Source organism: Amphibalanus amphitrite, unplaced genomic scaffold (assembly GCF_019059575.1).
Source record: "Amphibalanus amphitrite isolate SeventyFive unplaced genomic scaffold, NRLGWU_Aamphi_draft 000036F_arrow, whole genome shotgun sequence".
Lineage (NCBI taxonomy): Eukaryota > Metazoa > Arthropoda > Thecostraca > Balanomorpha > Balanidae > Amphibalanus > Amphibalanus amphitrite.
This window is the reverse complement of record NW_024881532.1, coordinates 1045325-1070455: the sequence shown is the minus strand read 5'-3', so window position 1 is coordinate 1070455 and position 25131 is coordinate 1045325. Positions and strand designations below refer to the sequence as shown.

The 25131-nt window shown below is 50.4% G+C and overlaps 1 protein-coding gene across 2 annotated transcripts in view; it reads left to right on the top strand.

The window, feature by feature from the left end:
- The window catches only part of LOC122371951 (serine/arginine repetitive matrix protein 5-like), a 62155-nt gene that overhangs the window by 35347 nt on the left and 1677 nt on the right, over positions 1-25131 (top strand). Inside the window, exons 1-5 of one of the 2 annotated variants that reach the window (XM_043348756.1) lie at positions 1152-1428; positions 14091-14267; positions 19490-21944; positions 22354-22994; positions 23622-23772. In XM_043348756.1, coding sequence (XP_043204691.1) covers positions 14102-14267; positions 19490-21944; positions 22354-22994; positions 23622-23772 — 3413 coding nt within the window. In that variant the 5' untranslated portion in view covers positions 1152-1428; positions 14091-14101. Of the gene's footprint in view, positions 1-1151; positions 1429-14090; positions 14268-19489; positions 21945-22353; positions 22995-23621; positions 23773-25131 lie in introns of those variants that run through there. The other variant, XM_043348762.1, reaches the window with a different exon arrangement.

Sequence of the window (25131 nt, the reverse complement as noted above, 5' to 3'; positions counted from 1 at the left end):
ATGCAAGCGTTATACGAGCATTGCGTTTCATTCCCACTGAAAAATCAGACGTTTGAGTGGCCGAACGCACGTGGCTAGACTGGTTGACGCACGCGATTTGACCGATTAACGTCAACACATTGCCAGATAGCCTCCATTTACCTGCAACGGGCATGTCCAGCATTCGTTTTTCAAGGCTGCCTTACTTGTACAAAATGTGTTACCGACGTCAGTCACACGTACCAGTCGGCTTTAGCACCAATGAGGTTTATTATTACAGCGTCTCACATTTTTCATTACTCGGAAAGGAACCGCTGGGTGCAGGCGATAGTCAAGCCTTTTGTGCCGGAATGTGTTTTCGAACGCAAGCATTCGACTCTGATTCCCGCTCAATACGGTTCCGTCTTTACCTTCCAGCTATTACAATATGGCTATCAGACTGGTGCATTTGTTTGGCTTGGGCGATGCCTGTCATACTAATGATTCCATTGTTGGGTTTGGTGTGCATATGCACTCTTTTCGTTACCATCGTCAGCACATCATCGACACCAAACGATTGGTGATGTAGAGAAGTGCGGGATTACAGCTGCGTGATTTCCACTTCAATGGTTACCGGCCATCGGCCACCTGACACCGTCGTTCAGTCACAGCGAACACGGTGGAAAACAATTCAGCCAGCTATTAACAAGCCAAGTTCGTTCACCTCTTTGGAAAGGCAATTTAGGGACCAGTCCACAGCTGCTGGATAACCTTATATCCACTGCAGGCTCCCACCATTATTGGACAATAATGCTAGGTTTTTTTTTTGCGATGCCTCCCAAGAAATCGACAAAAATATCACAGATTCTCTTCAGAAACGCCTTTTTATGGATTGTTTGTCTGTTTTAGGTATTTGTATTGTGTTATCCTCAGAGTCAAGCTCTTCTAATATACAAAACACAGCGTCCAGCGTTGACGTTACATTACCATATGCGGTGTGTGATGAAGTCACTCGGAACTCTCCTACCACCGGCACGGTCTCTGGTACAGAGGACTGGCTCCGTGTCCGGCAGTATTCGGCAGTATCCAGGTCCTGTGCACGTTACCCAGTCCTGTGCAGGCCGCCCGGTCCTGTGCACGGTGCACGTGCAGGTGCACGGGCGGCGCGCCGCCGGCCGCTGGGCGGACCGGTCAGTCGCGGCCTGTGCTCGCTGGCGGCAGCAGTGGACGGTGCGGGACGGCCGGCGCCGTGCAGTGGACTCGGCCGGGCTGACGCGGAGGTCCGGCCAGGGGTCACTCAGACTCGGCACTGGAACATCGGGAGTTGGCCGGACCGCCGCCGCCGCCGGCTGGGCCTTCTCAGGCCGCCTGCTGTCTGCTGACCACCGACCACCGCCCGCCCGTCTTCCACCGACCATCGACCACCGGTCATCGCCGCCGCCGCCGCCCACAGCGAGGGAGCGAACTAAGGTAAGGGGAATCAGGCGTGTTGACAGACGCTCGGGTGTGGAACAGGAGAGACAATATGCGCTCTATTGCAACTACAGGGCGATGTCAGAGGAGGATTTTATCTGCGTCGGGCGTCTAGCGGCTTGTCTGTGATAGACGGTGCTTAGAGTGTGACGAACTGCGTGTGTGCATGCGTGCATATTCAAACGTCTCGATGCTCGCTTCTCAGTGCAGTGCCCAACGTGAAAAAGTCGGTGTTAGTTACACTAACGAGCGCAGAATAACAAGGTTTTTGCACTGCGACTATGCATGTCCCCGGTTTTTCTGTCAGATAAGGTCACCACGTCACCGCGCGTGGCCTTGTCGCATGGTGGTTTGTCCCTGTTGGAAGAAGGAAAACGAATGTTTTAACGAATGTGCAGCAGTGGTAAGGTGAAAGGCTACTTATGGCCACAAGGACGATGAAGTTGCTAAATGCAGGCAACGCCCTCATTGTGTTTGCTCCCTAAATAGTGCATCAGATAGGTGCTTGAAAGACTTATTTCAGTGCATGGCTCCTCACATTTTGTGCTACGTTGTGTCCTCCATGAAAGACACTGAGGTTCCATGCAGAGTTCTACTTTGAAGTTCCCACTGTTGTCAGATTGGGAACGAAAAAAAATGTTCAGCATGTGGCTTACCTAAGTCTGCCTGCTTCCCTGAAAGCCCTGCAAATATGTTTCATTCCGTGAGATACAATCCATTCAAAAAATAAAATCTCACGCTGCCAGGTGTGGACCTCAATGTCGGCACGCACACTGCAGAGTGTTCAAACCGTCCATCTATTCTTAGACAGACGCCAGAGGTGTTGCAGCTGTGTGGTGCACCGCGGCTAGGTGCCGAAATTCAGCATTCACCCGGATATCAGAAGATAATTGCCCCGGCAGTGTGGTATGCAGGAAAATGGAGAAGGAAGTCGGAAATAAATCGATCTAAGATCAATCTGGGACATGCGACCGGCTTTTCTAGAGACATTTTTGATATGTAAAAAATAGGTGTAGGTTATACATACCATACGTCTTGCAACTATACATTACAAGAGCACTTTGAATAACGTTATTGACTAATAAAAGACTTTCAAAGGGAAGAAAGGTGACATTCACACATTCAGTTTGCCCACTAAATATGCAGTTTCATGGCCAAAATACCCATTCAGGGCTTTGCACCTCAAACTTTCAGTTAGTGTGCTGTTCACCATTAGCCGCCAACGCCACCACTGCTAAATATTTACCAGCGCTTTTTGTTGCTGATATCCTGTTCAGTTCCTGTTGTGAACAGCACGGCACGGTCGCGGTATCAGTCCGTCTGTCTGCCCGTCAGACGGGACAGCCCGTCACCGTGGCGTCAGCGCCGGACCTGCAGGGGGCCGCGCCGATGGCACCGGGTCCAGCCGCGCCTCAGCCCCGCTCAGTCGCGTCCACACCCCTCCTCGGCCGGGACGTGACACGGGAAAACTGGAGGCCTTTCTTCTTCTGTGTCTGCCGCGCAACGAGTTCGTGCCGCATAGTTTGCACTGAGAATGATCTATCACGAATGGGTTCACGAACTGGTCTTTGTCTCCGACTGCCGCCACTGCCGGTGTCCCCACGGCCGGCCTGTTCCTTCAGTGCTGGGAGAGATTATCCGGGGTGCCGGCGAGACAGGTCCGAGATAAGAAACCGCACGGCGTCTCTCGGCCGGCGACTGATCGGCACGGTCGGTGCTGAGCCGGGATCACCGACACATGTCCGTCGCAGCGGCTGTCGCGGAGGTAACGAGACAGTGACTGTCGGGAGTGACTGTCGTGAGTCATATGACACTGACACAGGCTCGACAGGAGGCAGTCACAGGCTGTTGTCAGGCGCTGACGTTAAAAGAAGGCAGTCGGAGCGGCTGCAGCGGCAAAAATACAGACAGATGACATCGGGTATACTTCTATCAAAGCGGCAACACCAACCGGACAGCTGACAGTCACTGACATCTGTCACGTTAGATGACACCGGCCCGATGACAGCCGGAATGCAGCGGGGAAGACGCCGCGTCCGCGCCCGGCTCTCCCCTCGTTCCCTCGTGTAGACGCCGGTCCCACACCGTCGGCGGCCTCATACCTGGCATCGTCTACCTGCCAAAGCCGGCAGTGAAATCAAAGCGTCGTCACGCGACCATTCTTTGTTTGAGCGGCCGGCACGAATTAAAATAACTGTCGGCGACTTAGCCGGTTAATCACGCCAGGACTGAGGAGCGAAGGCTGCGGCTGCACCGACTGGTCGGGCTGCTCACAGGACAGAGGAGGCCGACTAGCGCGGACAATAGAACGGCTGACCTTTTTAGCAGCAGCCTAAAAATAACGTGTTTCTAACCGTAGCGCCAAAGACACGTTAACCCTATTAGTGGCAGGGGGGGGGGGGGGTTGTTTTTATCCACCCCTCAGGTTTTTCGGGAATATCTCCGAAACCGCTGAAGCTACGATGCTGAAATTTTCTGACTTTTCCTAAAACTAAATTGGGCACATTCCCTGAAAATTTCAAGTTCATAACTTTACCAGGGGCGGCTCCAGAGCACTGGGAATTGGGGGGTCCTATTCGTGAAGCGAGTCATTTGGGCGAAGATCACGATGCTGCACCAGTTTTACGAACAGTGAATAAAAGGTATCATGTAATAACATATACAGTTATTGTGCATCCTCTTTTGACACGTTTTTGCTATAATAGGCGGATCCAGGCGTCCAAAAAGGGGGGTTATGTTTTACCTCCCAACATAGGTGCCCTGACACCGCCTATGCATTACCAATACAATTTTAGTCGTTCTCTCATAAGAAAATTATAACATAACAAGACCATTACCACCCTTTTTAGAAACAGTACCAATAAAAACCTTATTTACTATACTTTTTGTGTACCCCCAATCTCAATGATCTGTATCCGCCTATGATTTTTGAAAATGCATATTTTTAGGATCCATGTGAATTCCTGGTTCATTCTCTATCGATCGGCAAAAGCTGCGTTAAGATTGGTTCAGAAACCTGGCCGTGATAAACAGTCTAAAATGTATCTGCAATTTGCCCGTTTTTACCCCCCTCTACCCCCCTATTGACATTTTTTAATTTTTATTTTTTTAGAAATGTAGATCACGTTGAGCGAAATCGAATGCCGTTTGAATTTTGAAAATCGGCCCGTTAGATCTCGAGATATCAAGGGGGGGTCGTAAACAGCCCCCCCTGCCACTAATAGGGGGTAGCCAGGAGCCTGCCACTAATAGGGTTAAACTTTTTGATATGCAGCCCATCCTGGTTCCATTTCATTACCCTAATAAGTTCTGGCAAAGATCTCTCTGCATGACAACAAAACCTACTCGTGGATGCCCCAAAAACGTTCATGCACTGCTCTGAGATGTCAGGGTTACAACATCTGTCGCTGCTGTGGTGATAGTATAACAGTATAACACACTCGATCCGCCTTTGGACGGTACTGCTCATGTCATCGTCAGCTTCATGGCTCACTGAGTCGTGTGTGCGATGGGGTGCACGGTAGTGAGCGCGATTCACAAACATGACCCCCGATTAGACTTTGATGAGATGTTTGCACCTTGTCGCAGTGATCTGATAATGGCACATTTCGGTTCTGACATGTGTTCGAAAGGCATATACATAAACATGGCGATACGGCTATCGAAAAAAAAACCGCAAGCACGAATACCGCTCTGAATTCCTTTCAAAGGAAGTGGAAACTTATCAATCACAACTTCATGTATTTTTAGTTTGTTTTTAGCAATATGGTATTTATATGGCAAAGGACATTTAAGCTCTTGCGTTCATCAATGTATAGCGTCATTTACACCACCGCTTCTGCACTGCGCCTATCCACATGGCTTCACGACTCTTTAGTGCCCTGGGCTTCACCATCGAGACCAGCAGTGTAGGGCGGCAGCGGGGCAGAGATAGCCATCGCAGGAAACCACTCGTGGTCAGACAATGAACCGGCGACTGACACAAATGCCAGGACAGAAAGGTGGGCGGGGTGCACGAGTAGCCTTGGTTGGCCGTTCCGAGTCAAAGGAGCTGACTGGGCAGTGGGCAGTGGACACGGGCCGACTTCTGCACGGAAGTTGGACCGGTGCCTCGACTACTGCTAGACGTGGTAACCAGTCGGTGGAAACCACAGGAGATTTTGTGGTTTTAGAGTAAAGGGGAAAGCATGAAATAATGGGAATATGAAAAGAGAATGGAAAATATACCATAACTGTATTCACTGTAATTTGATGTGATTAACTATCGTCTACTAATCCATGCTCGACATGCCTTCAAGGGAATGCAACGCAATATCATAATGAGCTTACTGTTTAGTACCATCCCACGCGTTAATATGAGCGCGCATAAGATTGAATGATAATACAGCCACAACCTCTATCGAGCATTGAATTCCAAAGTGATTGAGTATTTGCGTGGAATTCCCTAAGAACGCATTTTGCCACAGCTATCAGCCGGAACAATCAGACTTACTGGGCGGTAGTTGGTGCCACATATCTCGGTTCCCAGGACTGCATGGTGGTGAAGCTGTACAAAGTTCGCACATATAGGTCGAGAGTGAAACCGCATCCTGGAGCCCGATCACACGGAATGGATTTCTCAACCGCATGTATGCTTACAAACGCTTAGAAGAATGCGCATTGCGCATGCCTAGTTTTCATTAGTAAGATACCGTCATGCGGTAAGTTGGCTGCAAATGATCCTGTAGCTTGGAAAGAAATGCTCATTACTCCTGACATTGCTTATTGTGTTCATTGTAACTAATATTCCGTACATACATTGTTGTTGGCAAGGTTTTTAATAGTTATGATAGCCTCTGGGCAAAGGGTAAAACGTCTTATTAAATCGTTCGCCGATATCCAAATAAAATAAACGGAAACAAAAACGCATGTTCATATTGGTATTTGCGTGAAGGCTGAATCATTCCAGCATGGGTCCTGTATCCCACGCTCCAATGACATTCATGTATTCTGAGCCGCTCCCGACACTGCTAATCGAAACAGGATCCTGATTGGTCTGCAGGCCTGAGGGCTGAGGCAGGCTGGGGAGGAACACCCTCCGACACCACGACGTTCACGGGAAATGCCAGCCAAGGAACTGGTTATCAGCCCCCTACACCTCAAGCCCCTCTAAAGCGGCGCCGAGTCTGATTTGCGGCTAGTTAAGTCGGCGGAGGTCGGAGCGGGGACATCCTCAATATGGGTCAGTCCGGCGGCTCGCCCGGGGCGTGTGTCGGTCACGGCACCACTCGGCAGCGCGGCCCGGTGTGACATTGGCCGCCGTGTGCCCGTCAGTCACACGGCCGGTACTTTCACCGCTCCATTCAGCGACCGGCGCGGCCTTGTCCTCCAGCCAGCCACCGACGCCGTCGCCGCGTCCACTTCGCGTCTCGCTGCGTGCTGTGAACAGCGTCTGTGTCGCGCAAGGGGAAATCCGCAGACAAAGCGGGACGGACAGCCTCCGCCCGCCGCCGTCTGACGGTCGGGCTGCTGCAGAAATTCCTCGCTGCAGAGACGGGCGCCGGGCTCGCCGCGCCTCAAATAGAAGGGATTGCCGATGAGTGCCGTCAATTTACGACCGGCTGATCGGTCACGTGACTTCCGACTCGGCTGCCTGGGGTTCACGGTCGCGAGATGAGCTGATGAGCCGACACACGAGTTCGGCCGGTCCGGCCCGTTTAGTGAGGCTGCGGGACCGGCCGATTAGGATGCCGCGCTCGGTCGCTGGGCGGTACCTACCATGGTTATGTCAGATGACAGCTCAGACACGTGCCTAGTCCATTTCGGTACCGGCAGAAAACTGCAGTCGCCACACCAGACATGGCAAGTCTGAAAGTGTCCAGAGGTCCTGCTTAGACGGCACAAACCGGTTATTTCCGTGCCAACTTGAGCGTGCTTGTTGAAAACGTCTAGCAAGGCTCCAGCGTCCGACGATCGGTCCAACGTAGTCATGTGCAGCGCTGCGTCTTGCTGCGCTGCACTGTGACGATCTCCCCAGGCACGGCGGCACTCTGACCTCTGCTGACCCGACCCGGATGGGTGGCCAATTGACCCGGCGAGGCCGGCCGATCGGCAGAGAACAAAGACTCTCAGATTAGCGGCCCCCTCTCGCGGCGCTGCAAACTGAGATGGACGATCTATTTGCACGGTGCAAAACATGCCGACGGCGACCATCGCCGCAAATAGACCGTCGATAGAAACACCTCACTTCCGACGAGGGTGGCCTCGTGTTTATATTACTTATAACGCCCTGCGAGATATATATAAAACGCATCCCAGCCAAACATGAAAAGGGTGAAAAGAAAAATGCGAAGGAAAAAGAGTAGGTAAGCACTGATTGATAATTATTCGCTATCCGTAAAACTACTCAAGTATGACATACAAATGGACAGTTAATCGTTCAGTATCGTTGATCTCGCACAAGTGACCCACCTCTTATGAACGTGCGCGTCCTCAGCCTCCGCCAAGGCAGTCGGGGCCGGTACTGAAGAATGCGGCCGCTCGGTCACACGTGAATCTGCCCGCCCGCTCTGCAAAGTCCAGCCGTCACGAACACGGACGGAATTTTACATGTAGTCTGGACGCTATATCCTGGGATCATGTGCTCTTATAAGCCGCGCTGGACGATGATTGAACGTGCACGTTGCAAGTGCACGGTGGTTGTGAGAACCAGCAGGTCTTTTCAGCTCGGAAAGCGTTCAGTTTGCACCGCGTCTGGATAACAGAGCCTGAGAAAATATGTATCTGTCATGAATTTTAGATAGTTCTGCAGAACAGATTTTGATCACTTCCGGCGCTATTTCAATAACGATTTCGTTTTTTTTTTCTGTTTTAGGTCGTTCCTATTCCTAATCCCCTAAAATACATTGCGGGTGTAATGTGAATGCTGCCAAACGTTTTGGTCTTGAGAAGTTCAGATCGTTAATTATACGATTACAAGTACGAATTTATCCATCGACGTCGGAGACAAAAAGTTCGATTATGATGTTCGGCGGCTAGCGTGCACGGGTGTTTTACTGCCGACAATTGATAGCCGCGCTCGTCTCACCGATGCTCGGATAAGACGCGTCTTTTTCTGCCCCGTTGGCCGCTTCATTGGCTGACCACCTCGCGCGCTGGCGAGCCCGCAAACCGATGATTAATTCTCCTTCCTCACGGCACACCCAACGACCGCATCAGAACGGTAGAACTGATAGTGCGGGTAACCACCAAGCTCAATAGACGAGACAATGGATTTTTACCTTTATGTTTCAGTGGCACTGACAAATTGAGGTCCCTTCGGGAGTGACCCGTGCACTGGTGGTTCGTGGGCCATATCGCTCGGCGCATCGTAGCTCGTGTCTGTCCGCCTCACGAGTTTGCCTCGTGCCGTCACCCCCCGCCCTCACGGTCGGCGCAGCGCTGCCGTGAGTTATTGTGCCACGCACCGGCCTCGGGGGCGCAGCTAGTCCGTTAGGAGTGACGTCACCGCTCTGTTGGCGGTCCGGACAGGACAGGAGTGTATGGTGTAGGACCAAACAGGACAGGATTGTCTGGTGTGGGACCAAACAGGACAGGAATGTCTGGTGAAGAACCGGACAGGGCACAAAAGTGTGTGGTCGAAGAGGACTGCCTAGCGCCAGACTGGACAGCCTAGTACTGTCCGGTGACTGTCTCAGCTGCAGCAGCAGCAGCAGCAGCAGCAGCAGCAGCGTCAACTATGGCTGGATGGGTGGATGAGAAGGGGGATCGAGCATCGATGACCATTGAAGTGGTGAATGCGGCGGTGTTAGAAGCCAAGAGCCATTCGTGGAAGAGGGGAAGAGAAGACTGGTTTTGGAGAGCGATGATATTTCCGACGTCTTCGCTGCTCTGTCGCAGCGGCACTGTTTGATGTGGACTGGAGGTCCTGTGATATCACCCTTACCGACGATGCATCTCATGGAAATGAGTCAGCATAGCCCTGAGACCTGTATTTCGATATATGAATAAGTAATTATTGCAAAACATGCTAAATGTAAGGGAAATGGGGTGAGCACCACGCACACCGGCATTTCTTGTGCGTGAAGGTCCTATCAACTCTATAGGAGGCTCTAAAGATTCATCGTAATTATTTAATTGCTCTCAAATAAGCATGAACCTTTTCAATGTAAATGCTTTAGGTCAATGCACTCACCGTAAACCGTTATCTTCCGAGAGCCGAGTTCGCCATTATTTCCAGCATTTTCCCCATATGATAGACACGCCCACGACATGACTTCGTGATCACGAACCGGCGCCAGATTTGGACGGGTGATGTGATCCGTATTCCTGGGCTCACTGTTGAAAATCGCTCAGCACTGTCCTGTATTTGGTCGTTCAGCTTTGGGTTCGTGGGACTATAGGTCCAGATGTTGTTCTTGGAGTTTAACACCACAGACATCAGTACGGAGTCACTGACATCATCTGAGATTCCTCAGATTACGACGCTTTATAATGTCTGTAGTCATACAACAAAATGGAATCTTGCAACCACTTGCGTTCCTAATGCAGTTGCATGTATTGGCACCGCAATAGGGTTTTACGTGATGCTCCACCCTATACTCCGTACCACATCCTATAACCTAACCGGCATATGCTTGGGGACTGTTCTGTACTGTTCTGTTCATTGTTCAATGTCCAAGCCCAAGTGCTACGCTCACCTCATACATGTATGAGTGAATACCGCCATGTTCGGCAGACCAATGGAGCTGGTCGGTCGGGTATAGATCATATCCGGATCCAGGGTCGCAGATAGCGACGGTTTAGCATGTTAGCAGCCGGGGCGGCGCGGTGGGCCGATCGTAGAACACGCAAATGAGCTGCTGCTCCGGTCTCCAACTGGGCATATCGACGGATCGGACAGGTTTGGGCAAAGGGTGGAGGGTAGGCACAGGCAGTTCGAGATGAAGCTACTTATGAGTCATAGTCAGAAACGGAATGAAAGTAAAGGATGGAAGAAACAGATAGGAAAATTAGAATAAATTTAGCGATTCTTATTTTTGCAATCGGTGAGTTTGGCTCGTTGATCAAGTGGGGCATCAGCTAGCGGATATAACCGATTCGTACCAACGCTTATCGCGAATAGTCCAGCATATGATTTGCAATGTAACTCGAAGGGAAAATACTCAAAAGAAGTGTACGATTTTTGATTATAACATTTTCAAGGTTTTGAAAAAAAACTTCCTTTCTAGAAGTGTTGAAGTCCCATCCTACGTGAGTCCTCAATAAGCTTACGATACGATTTACATGTGAAGCAAATACGTAAGTGGCGAGCGTAGCCAGTATGAACCGACTTTTATCGGGATGCACGACCAGGGTTGCACGACATGGCATGTGATGGCAGTGGCCTGCGAGTGAGCCGGGTGCACATTAGTGGAACACAGCTCTTTAGTTTATAGGTACCTGCGGTGAGCCAATTCAACATGGTGTTCGCTTGCGATGGTGGCGACACGTGGGACAAGATGGGCGCGAAGCTTTCTTCTTTTCTCATTGCTGTGTTTGTTTGTCCCATGTTCTGTCTACCATCTAAGCTTTCGTGATTGTCCACTTCTGTACTTATTCATTTAAAGGTAGTGTGCCACCTTTGAAAGATTTCCCATTTTATTTTTCCTAGGATAAGAAGCTTCTGTTTTTACCTAATATCGCAAAAAAATCAAAAATGGGCCTGGAATAGTGCCTTTTTCGCCTAAAAGTTTATCGGTTTTTAGATATGTATAGCAACTGTAGTGGGCTCACCTGCAAACAGGCGTCGGGCAACAATCGCGAATGCGGCGCACTTGTGACAATAAGCAAAGGTCATTGTAGTGTTACGACCATACGACGTACGGGAATGAGTTATCAGCTGTCTAATCGTAGACAACACAATGTCGAGCCTTAAACTGTAAGCCTGTATTGGTATTGTTTCTTTTATTTGGCTGTCGAACATTATTTATGGTTTGAAATATGATTTTATGTAAAATAATTGATATGAAAAAGCCGTCTTATAAGTTATGACCCCATTTCACCACACGCAAGTGGCAGAAATGACAATGATCAGCTGACGCATTTTTCTTGGCCGAAGTCAGAGCGCGCAGCCCGACGCACCACCACCGCACCACAAAGTATGAGCAGAAGCCGCGCCCAAAGCCAGGGCCCCGGTAACGTGAGGTAGCCGTGTCGGGGCAGCGTGCGCTGACCCAAGCCGGGGCCGCAGCTTTGGGCGCGGTCTACCGCATCCCCGCGGGCAGCCCCGGGCTATCACATGACACCGGGAGGACGCGCGGCTCCGGCTTGGGTCAGCGCACGCTGCCCTGACTCGGCTAACTCACGTTACCGGGGCCCTGGCTTTGGGCGTGGTCTACCGCACCACCTAACAGGCGTGTTCGAAACCGCAGGAGCTGATGATGAACGGGTTTATCGAAACTTGATTGGATGAGCATATCGGTAATAGCGATTTCAGTGTGTGCATTTATTGTTCATAGTGGTGTGAAATGTGGTTAGGGTACGACCGACAACCCGTCGGGGCGAATTTCGCACTGGGGTACTCAAAATTTGAAGAATTTAAGACGTTTCCATGAGTTTTGAAGGTATGGATAAGTTCTAAAAATCCGGTTCTCCTTATCTGGGCCATTAACTCCATACGGTCCAAGAAAGCTGGCACACTACCTTTAAGCTTTTGTTCCTTTCCGCTCCACAAGCAGAGGTGTCTGACTAACCGTGCGTTCTACTCCACCGTGGCTATGATGTATGGTGATAAATGGATCACCTCTGACTCACGTAAATCGCTCCGATCAGCATGGTAATCGGCCGAGCAGAGCAAAGCGCGTCCTTGGACGTGTGGCCGCGCTCCTCCCCCGCATTACGCCCACCCGATAGCGGAGCGGTCCGTCCGAGTATGACGGGCTAGTTGGATACAGGGCGCTGACATCCAGGAAGTGAAGTACTGCCCTTCTGATGAGCTATATCCCGACAGGTTTTACGCGAATGGAGACGTCTGTGATTCAAGATGGTGCTGAACTGCTGACTTAAGCTTTAAGTCTTCTCTCTTGTGCTCAGAAAGTGTCTGCCGTATCCGTCGGAAGACCATAACTGGTGGGCTTAAGCAGGTCGCTTCGTGGTGTGAATCAAAACGGCATTTGATCGTCGTCGTGACCTTCACCTCTCAAGAAGTCAGTCCCTCTGAAAGTGATGATAAATTATTGAAATATGCGGGCCTAGTCGGAACATACTATCCTGCAATGACTTATTTTGTTTTTATCATCGCAATTTGATTATGAACCGATAAAAACACTGAAAAAAACATTAATCATACCGAAGTTTCAAATGCTACGTTTCAAAAGTCGTTTTTAATAGGCACATGGGCTGCTAGATTCCGATATGGACACTGTTCTGCCATTGGCGTAAGCGTGGATATGAAGCTAGAGACTTTCTATGAGAAGTGACTGCACTGTCGGATCATTCGGAGCTGAGCAGTGAGCAGGTCACGCGTCACAACTGTGCGACACCCGACGGTAAATAGTGGCGAAACGCAGAGGCGATAATGATTTCGACTGCATGTTTTTGATAATCATGGCAACATAACAAAGATGCACCGTAACAACTTGGCAGCAATAAATTCGGTACATACTACACAACTTTTTTGAATTATTTGCTCCGCATATGCCTAAGCTTCTTTATTTTGTCTTATACCGTGGTGATTACTGAGAGCTGTGCTGTTACTTAAAAAAGAATACCTAAGCGAAAACATGCTGCTTTACTATCATACCATTACATCGTTTTCGTTAAATCTATAATTTCTGAGCCCAGGAACCGTTAATAGTGGTAGATTTCGCAGTGAGTCGCCCAAAGGTACCGGAATGGTACCGGGAGGCACTTTGAGCGTTTCAGATGATATTAGAGGCATAAATCAAGCTGCTGAAATATACAATGTAACCGTTCTCACACTTAAAGTAAAACGAGGCATATAAAATTATCATAATACGGAAAAAACAAGTTTCGTGATCTCCAGCTCGACTGGGTGTGCACTTTTCATGTCTAACAAGCTTGACTAATGCATATAGTAATATTCCGTGTGAACTATCGTGAAAAAGGCTGAATAGGACGACAACGACACACCAACTGCCTATTCCTCTTCGGTTACGATTCCCAGACTTGGACTGTGATCGTTGCCGTCATGAAACTGCACACTTTGAACGGTAATGTTTCGGGCGATGTCCGTCACTCGACGATGTTCGTGAGGTGGCTTTTAAATTGGCTGCTACAGACTGCATCGAACACAAATCCTGTGTTTGTTTGCTACAGTGTTTTCGTTGGTCGGACCCGTGCATTACCAAGTCAACACGCTGCATAAGCCAATCACGTCAGGCCCATTGCCTTTTTGCTCGGAAGTGGCCGCTGCAAACGGCGTCTGTGTCCTCCAGGGGAACAGTACCTGCGCGCGATCTTCCTGCAGATAGCAGGCACCTGGCCGGCGCGCCGGCAGCCGCGCCGGATCTGTCGCTGGCACGCCGCGTGCGCCGCGTGTGTCGCACCAGGATCCGGCCGGTCGGAGCCATTTGTGGCCGGGCCGACACGAGTGCGACGCTGCCATAAGGGGCTGTCGGCAGCGGGTGCAGACACGGCGCGCAGTCCGCTCGGCCGCTGACCGCCTCCCATGTCTGCAGGGCGCGGCACGATGCGGCTGTTCCGCCGGCGGGCGCCCGACTCGGCGCCCCAGCTGGTCAGCCTGGCGCCCCTGAAGAGGGAGAAGGCGCCCGTGCACAGTGGACCGGCCCTCTCCACCGTCTCAACGAGGTCGTCCCCGGCAGGACGGCGCAGAGACGAGGACACCTACAAAAAAGGTAAACCCCTGAACACCCCCTCACTATACACTACATCGACACACAAGCCAACTAACCTCGTCAAGGAAGTGGCATGAAATGAACTCTTATATTTCTTCTAAAATACCTGCAGCTTAGCTTTGCAACATAGACTAGCTACCATGAAATCATGCAGCGAACCAACACGTAAAATGCACGATTGAGTTTCGAGCATGCAAGTGCGTGATGCCGGCTCGCCCCGTGGGTTAGCGTTGTCCGTATGCCATGCAATTGCACATGTTTACAACCTGGCTTTGTGAGTGAGTCAACTGTCAACCGGCACTGACTGACCTTGTTTGATGAACTCCAGAGATCAGCAAACGCGAGGAGATGAGGGCTGTGTGAGACGTATTGAGCTTCTTTATAGTTTGCTGTATTTTCGGTCAAATATTCAAACAATTGTGCTGATTCGTGACGCGATTATTTTCCAATTCTCACCATTCGCCTTTATTTGTGTTAAAAAGGTGTAAAAATGTCAATTCATCGCAATCAGGAAACAATCACTCATGAGTTCGTGTGGCATCACACCATCCATCGAAACCCAACCTTGATGTCGTGACGATAGGGGTTTCGAATCGGTGCAATCTGAAGCACGTGACTGGTCACTTTCTTTGCGACACCTGCTGCTGTCAATAAGTGATTATAGTAAGGCGCTTGTAAAGTCTAGTGGAAGAACTTTAACAAGCGAGAACTGTAGCTAAACTGACGTGCCGCGCTAAAAACTAGACATGTTACAGAATGTCTACATGCCAGTTTCTGAGAAGATCATTTGATCGTTCAAAGTTCGAGAAAGAAGCCTTCGATTTAAAGTATTTGACAATATTCTGGAACAAGTTCCAATAAACCGAAAATTGTCATGGATCATTCCAAGGAATCATTTCACCAAGAATGATTTCCAGGAGACATTATAAACGTTTCGAAGATAATCTTAAATTACGCATATAGGAAAACATTTGAAATGAAAATTGCATTGCTTACAAAAGCATCAAATAATATAGCTAAAACGTCTCCCTCTGAACATGCACTTCCTTGAGCACATCGCGTCTATTATAGCATCGTTCCTCGACTGGACCGATCTGTTAGTCACACAGTATTGAGAGAGAAAGGACTCTCACGCAGATGCGCCATGAAGAACACACAATGGTGCGGTGAGGCTGATGCGTCTGACTTTCACGGGGATCAGCTAATCACCCGTACAATCTGTCCGCTATCAGCCCGATTTTCTCTTTGTTATGACAAGACTAACGTCGAACAAATGACTCTTGAATTGCTCACGTCATGACTTGCGGTTAAAGCGTCATCGTCTCCTTGGCTGGTTTGTAACGCTTTGCGGTCCTGAAATAAAACCTGCGTCTTTTAATCGTCAAAGCCACTGTGACAAGCTGTCTTTGGTCATTGAAAGTGAGAAATTATGAAAGTTGAAAACATGACACAAGCATTGACCAATCAGCTTTAAAATCTTCCAACACGTTTGAAATATAATTTAGTTAGATAGCGTGAATGGCACCAATGCCTTCCTCTCACCATTCTGTCTGCGGTGCATCTATGGAGCCTGCCCTTAGCAAAAGAAAGTAAAAATTATAATGTTGCTTATTACAACACGTTTATATTATACAACTCAGTCCCACGCACAAGGGGGAAAAGCTCAAAAAATTGAGCGCTCAAAAAATTGAGCGGGCCCCATTATGAAGGAATAGGCGAAACGATGGTATTTTACAATGCCTTTAGCGTCACACTACGGCAAATATCGTATCCAAATAAGGTATCAATGGCAAGAGAGAGCAACAAGGTTTCTTCTCGAACACTCGCCGTGATAATTTATATCGGTGTTTTTGGAAAGAAAATGCCCTAAAGACGCTCAACTTTTTGAGCGCCACTTGTCGTTCGGGACCGCGATACTCAATAAATTGAGCGCCACGACAGACGGCAGTCAGCTGGCGCTCAAAAAATTGAGTGCCGGCCAGCATCTACACTCAATTTTTTGAGCGTTCTCCGTGACAGGTGAAGCCGGTACTGGCTGCCATTTTTGATGTTATGTTCGTTGAAATACGTTAAACTGAGTTGAAACAGAAATGCAGGAAGTTGAATGCTACGTGGTACCTAAACTTTTCACAAACCCATGGCATCATGTCACATTTCCGCTAGTAGTTTTATCGGTCTTTCGGATTCGGCACACCTCAAATAATTATACAAGGCTTGAATAATCCGTATGAATACTGTAATTGATATTCTCTGACTGTACTGGGAGAAGGGAATACGTGAATACAGAAAGATATCCACCCACGCTTGAATATTGGAGAATTATAGCAGGAAAAACTGTATTGCCACGGTTACAACTTACAAGGCCATCGGCCGCAAACAAACAAAAATACTATACAGTATACAATGTGGGTTAGATTCACAAACATCAAGTGTGGAACACAGAGACGAGCAAAACAACATCACATTATCGCATGCCAGCCCAACCACATTGGAACCGGGTCCGGGTGACCTGCGACCGGAACCTGCGTCTTGCCAGCATACATCACAAAAGCAGGAGGCAGTGTCGTACTGCTTTGATCCAAAATATGCCATATAACAAATGATATAAACAACCTAAGCTCGGACTAAGCTTATCATTATCAAATCCTTAACATGTAAAGGACGAATGGAAACATCGAGTCTCAGACCAGCAGTAGCAACGATCACAGTAGCAACATCACAAAGAACAAGCGGCATTATCAGACAGCCGTTTTGTTATCGGGCTACAGGCGGCGACGGCGTGGTTGCAGACCAGCTGCGAGGTAGCGGCGTGCGGGCAAAAGGCGCGGGCACACCTCCATGTGGCCGTGCAGACAGTGCGCGGTCGGCGTCGCATAGTGGGCGGCATCGGGCTGTCCCGGGCCGTCGAAGCCGCACAGGTTGTCGGCGCATGTGGGCGCGCGCGGTCACCACGGCCAGCTGCTCACCGCCAGCACAGACTGCGCAGCCTCGCCGCTCCGCCGGCCAGAACACGCAGACAACCCTTCTTGCAGTCGCACAACACGTCGCCAAACTCATTCACCTGCTCCACCATGTTGTTGATGTCACCGAGTCGTTCGAGTTGTGGCTCGTGCCGTCGAGCATGACCTGCCCGATCGGACACGGGTCAGTGGCTTCTGCTCCAGCGAAGTCTTCATCTTGGTGACGTCTTGCTGATCTCCACAAAGGCTGAGCAGATGACCTTACCCACAGGGACGGCCGACGTCCTCGCCAGCGACCGCTTGGTTGTGCAGACCTGCCAGAAAAAGAAAAGCTGTTTGGTGATCTCAAACGATTTTTTTCTTTATGCAGTGGAACAAAACGGAAACTATGTCATACAACAGGAACTAAAAAAAGATGCAGCCTAGGTCGTCTAAGAAATGGGTGAACATTGATAAAATTCTTCATTGAATGAATTCTGCAAATGCTTTTGATAAAATGTGTGGTGATTATAAGGAGACCACTTTACTATAAAATTGCTCAGGATTCCCTATCTGGACCTGTCAAAAAATCCTGACTGCACACCAACAATGAGCATTAAATCCAAAACCTCTACCAGGTACCTAGGGATAATTAAATTCTGATTCAGGAAAATATTTCACATCATACAAATAAAAACCTTTACTATATTGAAACTGAAAATGTGATGCTGATGCAGTGACCTAAGGGTCTCAAAGTATAATAATGAATTAATCTATTATAAATTTGGTGGTGACTGCCGACTGGCGTCTGGCGGCCTAGACCTTGAGGCTTGAAAGTGGCCTTCCTTTTCCGTTGACTCCGATCCTTCAGATGGAAATGATATAAAGGATCATATGAGCGAGCCAGTTAGCAAAGTGGCTATCCTGTTTCAGCATTCACCCACACAATAGTTGACTGTCAGTCTGTCATGCTGTCAGTGTTGTGAAGTAATGAAGGAGTTGAGTTTTGTTGATTATAAATTGTGATGTTATGTAAAGGACTGGAAAATGAATGTGAAAACTATGGAAACATATTGGCAGAGTATTGTCACTTACTATCAGGACATATGGATAGAGAATACATTCAAATTAATAAGAAATGCCAAATATCAAGGTACTCAATCACTGATGGCAGTGGACTATCATATGTTTTAATGTCAATTATATGAAAGTTAAGACTGAAACTACCTTTTACCTCGTCATAACTAATGAAAAATTGTGTGAAGAAAACATTCACAGCCTCTTTGAAGCACTTAGACCACTAAAAAACAAAAATTTTCACGTAAATATGTTGTGTCTCCTTCCTTCAAAACATCATATCGGATGGCGCCACTTTCGTCGACAGTTACTTATCTGCACGCAAATCGAGGAAAACGTGATTTGATTGACGTTTACGTGTTTCCAAATTTAAAATTACAGCATATTCAAACTTTTCAGTGTACCTTTTAACATCTAAGTACAACTAAAACGATAAAAACTTACCTTCAACACAAGGACGACGACAACCACGCGACCGGAGACGTCGCGACGAAATAAACAAACGGCGCCGCCAAATGAAAAATATTCTCCGATATGGGTAATGTGAAATTGAATCGCAATCATTTTGGGTAGTATGAAAAATGCTCTTTCCAACAGAACCCTAGTAAAAAACGTGAATGGACAAAAAATAACTTTTATTTCGACATAAATATTGGCCTGTTTTTAAGTCATCCTGGTATGCCGTAAGATTTCGACCTATAAAGTGGTGTTCCCCCAATCATTGAAGCTTGAGCAGTGAAAAATATGAAAGCCTAATCTGTTTTGCACCATTAGTGATTCTCCTAGGGTGTTGCCATTTCTCCCTAGGTGTTGCGAGTTGCTTTTGCAAAACGTGTTCCTGAAACGGCTCAATTTTTTGAGCCCTCAGCATTACGCCTATGGAAGCCTCTGACGTCACACGCTCAATATTTTGAGCGCTCAATAATTTGAGCTTTTCCCCCTTGTGCGTGGGACTGAACTCGCAAATCAAAACAAGTCTTTTTTACTTGAAGTTCTTGAGCTGCCGAGGTTGCAGATATGCTTTTGTAAATATTAATTATTATTGCAGTTGCCTCACACATTTCTGTCTTCCCAACCGTTTTTGCTCCCCCGTCTCCGATCGTTCTCGCTCCCCGACTCTGACCTCCCTCTCCCCGAATCCGGTCACCCTCTCCCCGACTCCAATCACCCTCTCACTCTGCTGATCGGACCGCCCTGTCGTTGCAGAGCCGTCCACCTGGGGCCGCCGAGTGGGCAGTCGGCTGTCGCGGCTCACCCGCTCCATCAGCACCGAGCAGCTGAGCGCGCCACCTGTCGGCGGAAGACGCAAGTGGACCGTCTCTGAGGAGCCTGACGAGCTGACCAGGACCGCCGCCAGGGGCGCCACCGGCGGCTCGCGGACCCTCAGTCGGCGGCGGGAGGACCGGCCGTTCTCCAGCCCGCCGGCTCAGCGTCTGTCCGGACCGGGCTCGGTCGGATCCGGACCCAGGACGGCCAGCGCTGTGAAGCGCAGCGTCAGTCTGTACCGGAGCGCGTCCACGAGCCAGCTGAACGTGCCGCTCGAGCGGTCTGACTCGAGCGGGAGTCCCTCGCCGCTGTCCGAGCTGGACGTCTGGGGGTTCTCTGTGGGCTCCGACACCGCCTCCATAAAGAGCACCAAGTCGGCGCGGCACACCATGGCCCGCCTGCCCTCGCTGCCCGAGGGAGAGGAAGCGATCAACAATGAGGTGCGCAGGAGGCGCAAAATGGCCAGCAAAGAATCTCGGCCCAAAAGTCACGATGGAGTTCTAAAAGATGTCCAAACACTTAACCGAAACTTTCAAAAGTTTAAGGCCATCAAAAACAGTGCAGACAATGAGATCCGAAGCGTTACGGCAGGACGTCACTCCCTACCACGCAGCGCGGTCGCTCACACAGTAGAAACTGACGCCCTCCTGCCTGACGCCATCACCGGCTCCAGCTTCTCCTGGAAGCCTCCTCCGCTCAGCCACGGCTGTTCCAACGAGAGCGGCTACGATAGCGACCGGGTGCCGAGTGACGGCTCACCGGGAGCCAGCGGCAGGTCGACCCTACACCTCCCGTTCGGAGTCGCGTCTAGCCCAGCTCGCCTGCATGACCTGGCCGCGGATCCCTCTCCGAGGCACCACCGCCGGTCCCTGGACCTGCTCCACGTGACCTCAGAATCGACACAGCGCCCGGCAGGCTCGGAAGACGACGAGCCAGACGCCGTCGAGTCGCCATTCGCAGCGGAGAACAACGACACCATCCTGCGACAGCCAAAGTCGAGCAAATCGGGTGGCTCTCGCATTCCTCGGTCACCAGGGCAGCGGGACGCTGGTCGAACTGGCAGACACGATGGAGGGACGAGGTCGCAGAGGTCGCGACACAGGTCACCATCTGACGTGCCGGAAACCGGCGAGACGTCGACGTCCACGCAGACCTCTCTGCCGTGGGACTGTAACGTGTTCATCGACATGTCGGCCGAACAGGACGGCATGTCCATGGAGTCGTTTGCCGAGGAGAGGCAGCGTGAGGCGCACCGTACACGGCACTCGGACACACTGAAGAAGCGCAGGTCAGGCCACCATGACTTCAGCAGCGGAAGTGGCTTCCATCATTCCGAAACGCGGAAAGAGCACAGCCCTCACCACTCAGAAAGAGTAAGTGCACACAAGCCATACCACAAAGGTGTTATTTCCTATTATGATGATGAAGGAAGGCAACGCAATCCACACTCTTCAGATGCTGCTAAATCTAGGAGCCATCGCTACACCGAGCCAGGCTTTGGATACGCCACTTTCCGCATGGAACTGACTCGCGACAGGAGCCAGCAACATCACACGAGCGAGCTTAGAAGCGACCTGAACGTCTCTAACTCCACCAGAGACCATCGAACTCCCAGCAGACTCCCCACCAGGGACGGACACAGCCCGCAGCACTCCGAGCACAGTGGAACCATGCGGCGACAGCGTCGGAAACCCGTCAGCTCCTCCGACCCCCGTCCAGCCCTGTTCGGCTACTCTGGTCACGACTCGTCGACTCTGCGATCGAAAACTGCCGAGTCGCGCCGTCACCGGGACCGCTCCCACCCTCGCTCGGTGGCACGCTCCGAGCCTGGCTGCAGCAGCCGGTCACCGACCCCTACCCGGCTTCCTGACCCGTCCCCGGTGACCAGCCGGGGACACCTGAGTTCCGCTCTATCCCTGACCCGCCACGGTGAACCGGAGACGGGTTCTGTCCGTCAGAGACACGTCTCCCGGCCGGCCCTCAGCAGTCGGCACCGGAACCTCTCCACTTCCTCCCACGACATCCGACTCGGCTCCGGCTCCCAGCTGTCAGTCCCTGACGAGGACAGCAGGAGAATCAGGAAGCCCCCGGTGCGGCCAGACTTCGACCCGCGCCGCGACAGGCTGTCGGCGCTGCCGCTCAACTTCGGTCACCGACACACGCGCCTGGGGCCGCCGCCGCGCGACACGGAGCGGCTTCAGAGGCACCCGGCCAGAAGGACAGAGGAACACAGCCGACCCGCGCGGTCAGAGGCCGGCTCAGACGTCAGCAGCAAGCAGTTCAAGCTGCTGAGGATCCGACGCAGTTCGACAGACAGCCTCGGGATCTCCATAGCGATGAATACCTCCCGGGATTACTTCATCGCGGAGATGGACCACAGAGGAACTCTGGCCAGGTATGTGCAATAATTTATGCTGAAAACCACAACCAGGATTTACCTTGGAGAGGTCATTCGGAATAAGCTAGTTGTCGCGGCTATGTTACATGGTCTTCTGATGATAGCATCTGCTTGACGAATGACACTGATGATGTAAAAGTGGTCATATCAGATGATTTAAGCAGCGATGACGCCGCAGACAAGAGGGAATGGGACATTTTAACGGATAAATGCATAACGTTAGGGCTTAAACGTCTACTCACAGTGTTTTTATATAGCATATATTAATAAAAACTAACATTTCTTATGGAGATTTGTTTCGTAACGTACGGCATTGCAGAAGCATCGGCATTGGCCTTCTCCCTAGTAGACATGTTTCTATACATTTCCATCAAAGCTAAGGTGTAACTTTATTTATTTTTTTCAGGGACGGCCGTTTCAAGGTGGGCGACGAACTGGTGAACGTGAACGGACGCCGGCTGCGCGGCTGTGCGCTCGAATCGGTGCTGGACGTGCTACAGGACCCGTCGCCCGAGCTGGACATTGTCATAGCGCGCGACTTCCACCCGGACCGGCTGCAGCCGGCCGCGCCGCCGGCCGGTCAGCACGTGGTGGTCATCTCTGTACCGGACACGAGCGGCGGCGGCGGCGGCGGCGGCGCGTCAGGCTCTCGGGACGAGCTGCTCGACGAGCCGGACGACTCGCTCGAGTACCCAGCCACGGGCTCGGAGCCGTACGACGCCTCTGAGGCGGACGAGTACCGGCGGCCCGAGTCGACGGTGTCTGGTGTCTCGGAGCTGTCGGGCGCGGGCTCTCAGTCACCCTCACTGGCCAAATACCTGGTGCGCCGCCGGCACGGGCAGCGCTCCGGCCGGTCCGCCTCAGGTACCCTGCGCCGGCCCAAGTCGCTGGCCACCTCCGTGCTGACGCTGACCTTTGAGAAGGGCGTCGGAAGGAAGAGCCTCGGCTTCAGCATTGTGGGAGGCAAGGACTCACCCAGGGGCAGCATGGGCATCTTTGTCAAGACGGTGTTCCCCAACGGACAGGCGGCTGACAAACTTATGGAAGGTCAGTTTCTTTTTTGTTACATATACATTTTGTATGAAGGTTTTACAAAGGCCTATCTTTTTTTTGCATACTTTTTCTGAAGGGCCGAAGGGAAGGACTTTGCCGCTCGCTATCCCCCGCTGACCTTTTCGCTAGATCTTGAGCTCTGCGAAATGGCCGTGCCGTTACGAGACAACAGACGGTACCGAACTTAAAGGTAGCTGCCAATTGCTGACCTCTGAGATCTGGTTAATGAATTAAATGTTGGGCTTGGTTTAAGTAAAAGAGGCAAACAAAACCAAAAACATAACACTTCTGCAGCGTGGTTTGGACTATATTTGACTACTCTTGTGATAAGGCATTGAGTGCTTGACCATAGACCTATACAAATATATAAAACAGCATCTTATTACTGGACTGCGCACGAAAAATGCTGGCTTTGCATAACGGCCTTAAAGTTATCGCCTGTTCATCAAACAGAATCTGTTTTTAAACTGTCTTGTATAAAAGCATGCCCATTGTTCGTGGTATATCGCGCTTTTCGACATTCAGCTGTCTGCTGATGATGCGAATGGTGTACAAATCTCTCTGTTTGGTGGATATAGAACAGTCTATAGACTATAGAGACACCAATATTTTCCTCCACAGGTGATGAGGTTCTGACTCTCAATGGTGAGAGCATGCAGGGACTGCTTCACAGCGAAGCGGTCACCCTGTTCAAGTCGGTACGGTCTGGGACAGTGACCCTGGAGGTCGCCAGGAGGGACCCCGCCGCGGTCAGCCGACCCTCCATCGCCAGGTCAGTTGGGGCTCACACTGAAGTCGAGTGGGGAAGTCTCCGCTGTCCGGTGAATTTGCAGTGCATTGTCCTACTGGGTAGGGTAGTGACGACCGGTGAGCGGCGGAGTGGTGGAGCCGGCTCCGCTGGTGCTGCCACCAGTGGCGAATAGGCCAAACTGAGGGCACCAACTTTGGCCACCAGATGTCAGCGTGCTCGAGGCCCGGTCCCTTCCTTACGACATTGTATCATACGGAGTTGAAGAATCCTGTTCCTACAGGACGACAAACGATCATTTTGAATGTTTTTCTAGGTCCTATCGAAACACATCCGTGCAGAGTAACCTTTTTGAACGGCTAGGCGACCTTAGACGGACATATCACACCCAAAATAAGTAGCTATTCCATCAGCCCTCGTATTCACGGGAGCTGTTGCTGCGACTCACCAACTCGAAATCGTATCAACCCAATGTCTGCCCTTCATCCTCTCATCCCATGGCCACAAGCCAGTCTAAATTGGTCAGAAGGAAGCATCCAAGAAAGCAAAACGGGAATGCGAAATAAAGAATTTCTAACTGGACATAATACATCAGGGCCGGAGGAACATGTCATCTGTACCTATAACTTGCAGAAGTCACTATGCTAGGTCAGGAAAATGTATGAAACAGGCTAAAAAAACCTTGTGCTTCTCTCAAGTTAGCCAGCACTCCTCCCTCGCCTTCAAACCGATCTCCTATATCGACATGTACCCCATCTCCGCGCTCGTGTGCTTCCGCTGCTCACGGTGACGCAATGGGACGCATCTGGGACGATCAGGATCACGACGCACGCCCAGCTCGGCTCGGCGCTCACGAGCTGTACTGTTATATATACGGCCACGCTACAGTGCATTGACGCTGCAGTCGCCGAGTGCGATATCGAGCGACAGTATTTTGATGATGTTTAGACATAAAAAATGGTCAAAAAGAAGTATCAAAAGGTTTGATGCTTGGCAGCAACCAACTAAAAGTTTACGCGTTTTGCCTATGGAAAAAACTTAATTTTCGCTCTTTGACAGATGCCTAGTTGAATATCCAGTTTTAGCCACGAGAAGCCTTTGTTCAATGAACGGTCGCTCTCTAGCATTTTGGCTTTTGCGGGAATAATAAACAAAAATATGCCTGATAAAATTTAAGCCTCTCGAGCATGGTCATTGCCCAGAGTCGTGCCATTTGATAATCAATATCTAATAAGCTTCGAACGATAAACGCAAGACTTCATTTTCTTTCGATTAAAAGCATCAGCCGCCTGAAACACTGGATAATACGCTGTTAGATTCACCTTATTACCGAGTGCGGTCTGGTTCGGCCCGCTCCGTGCCCTACCGTCACGACTCCAAACC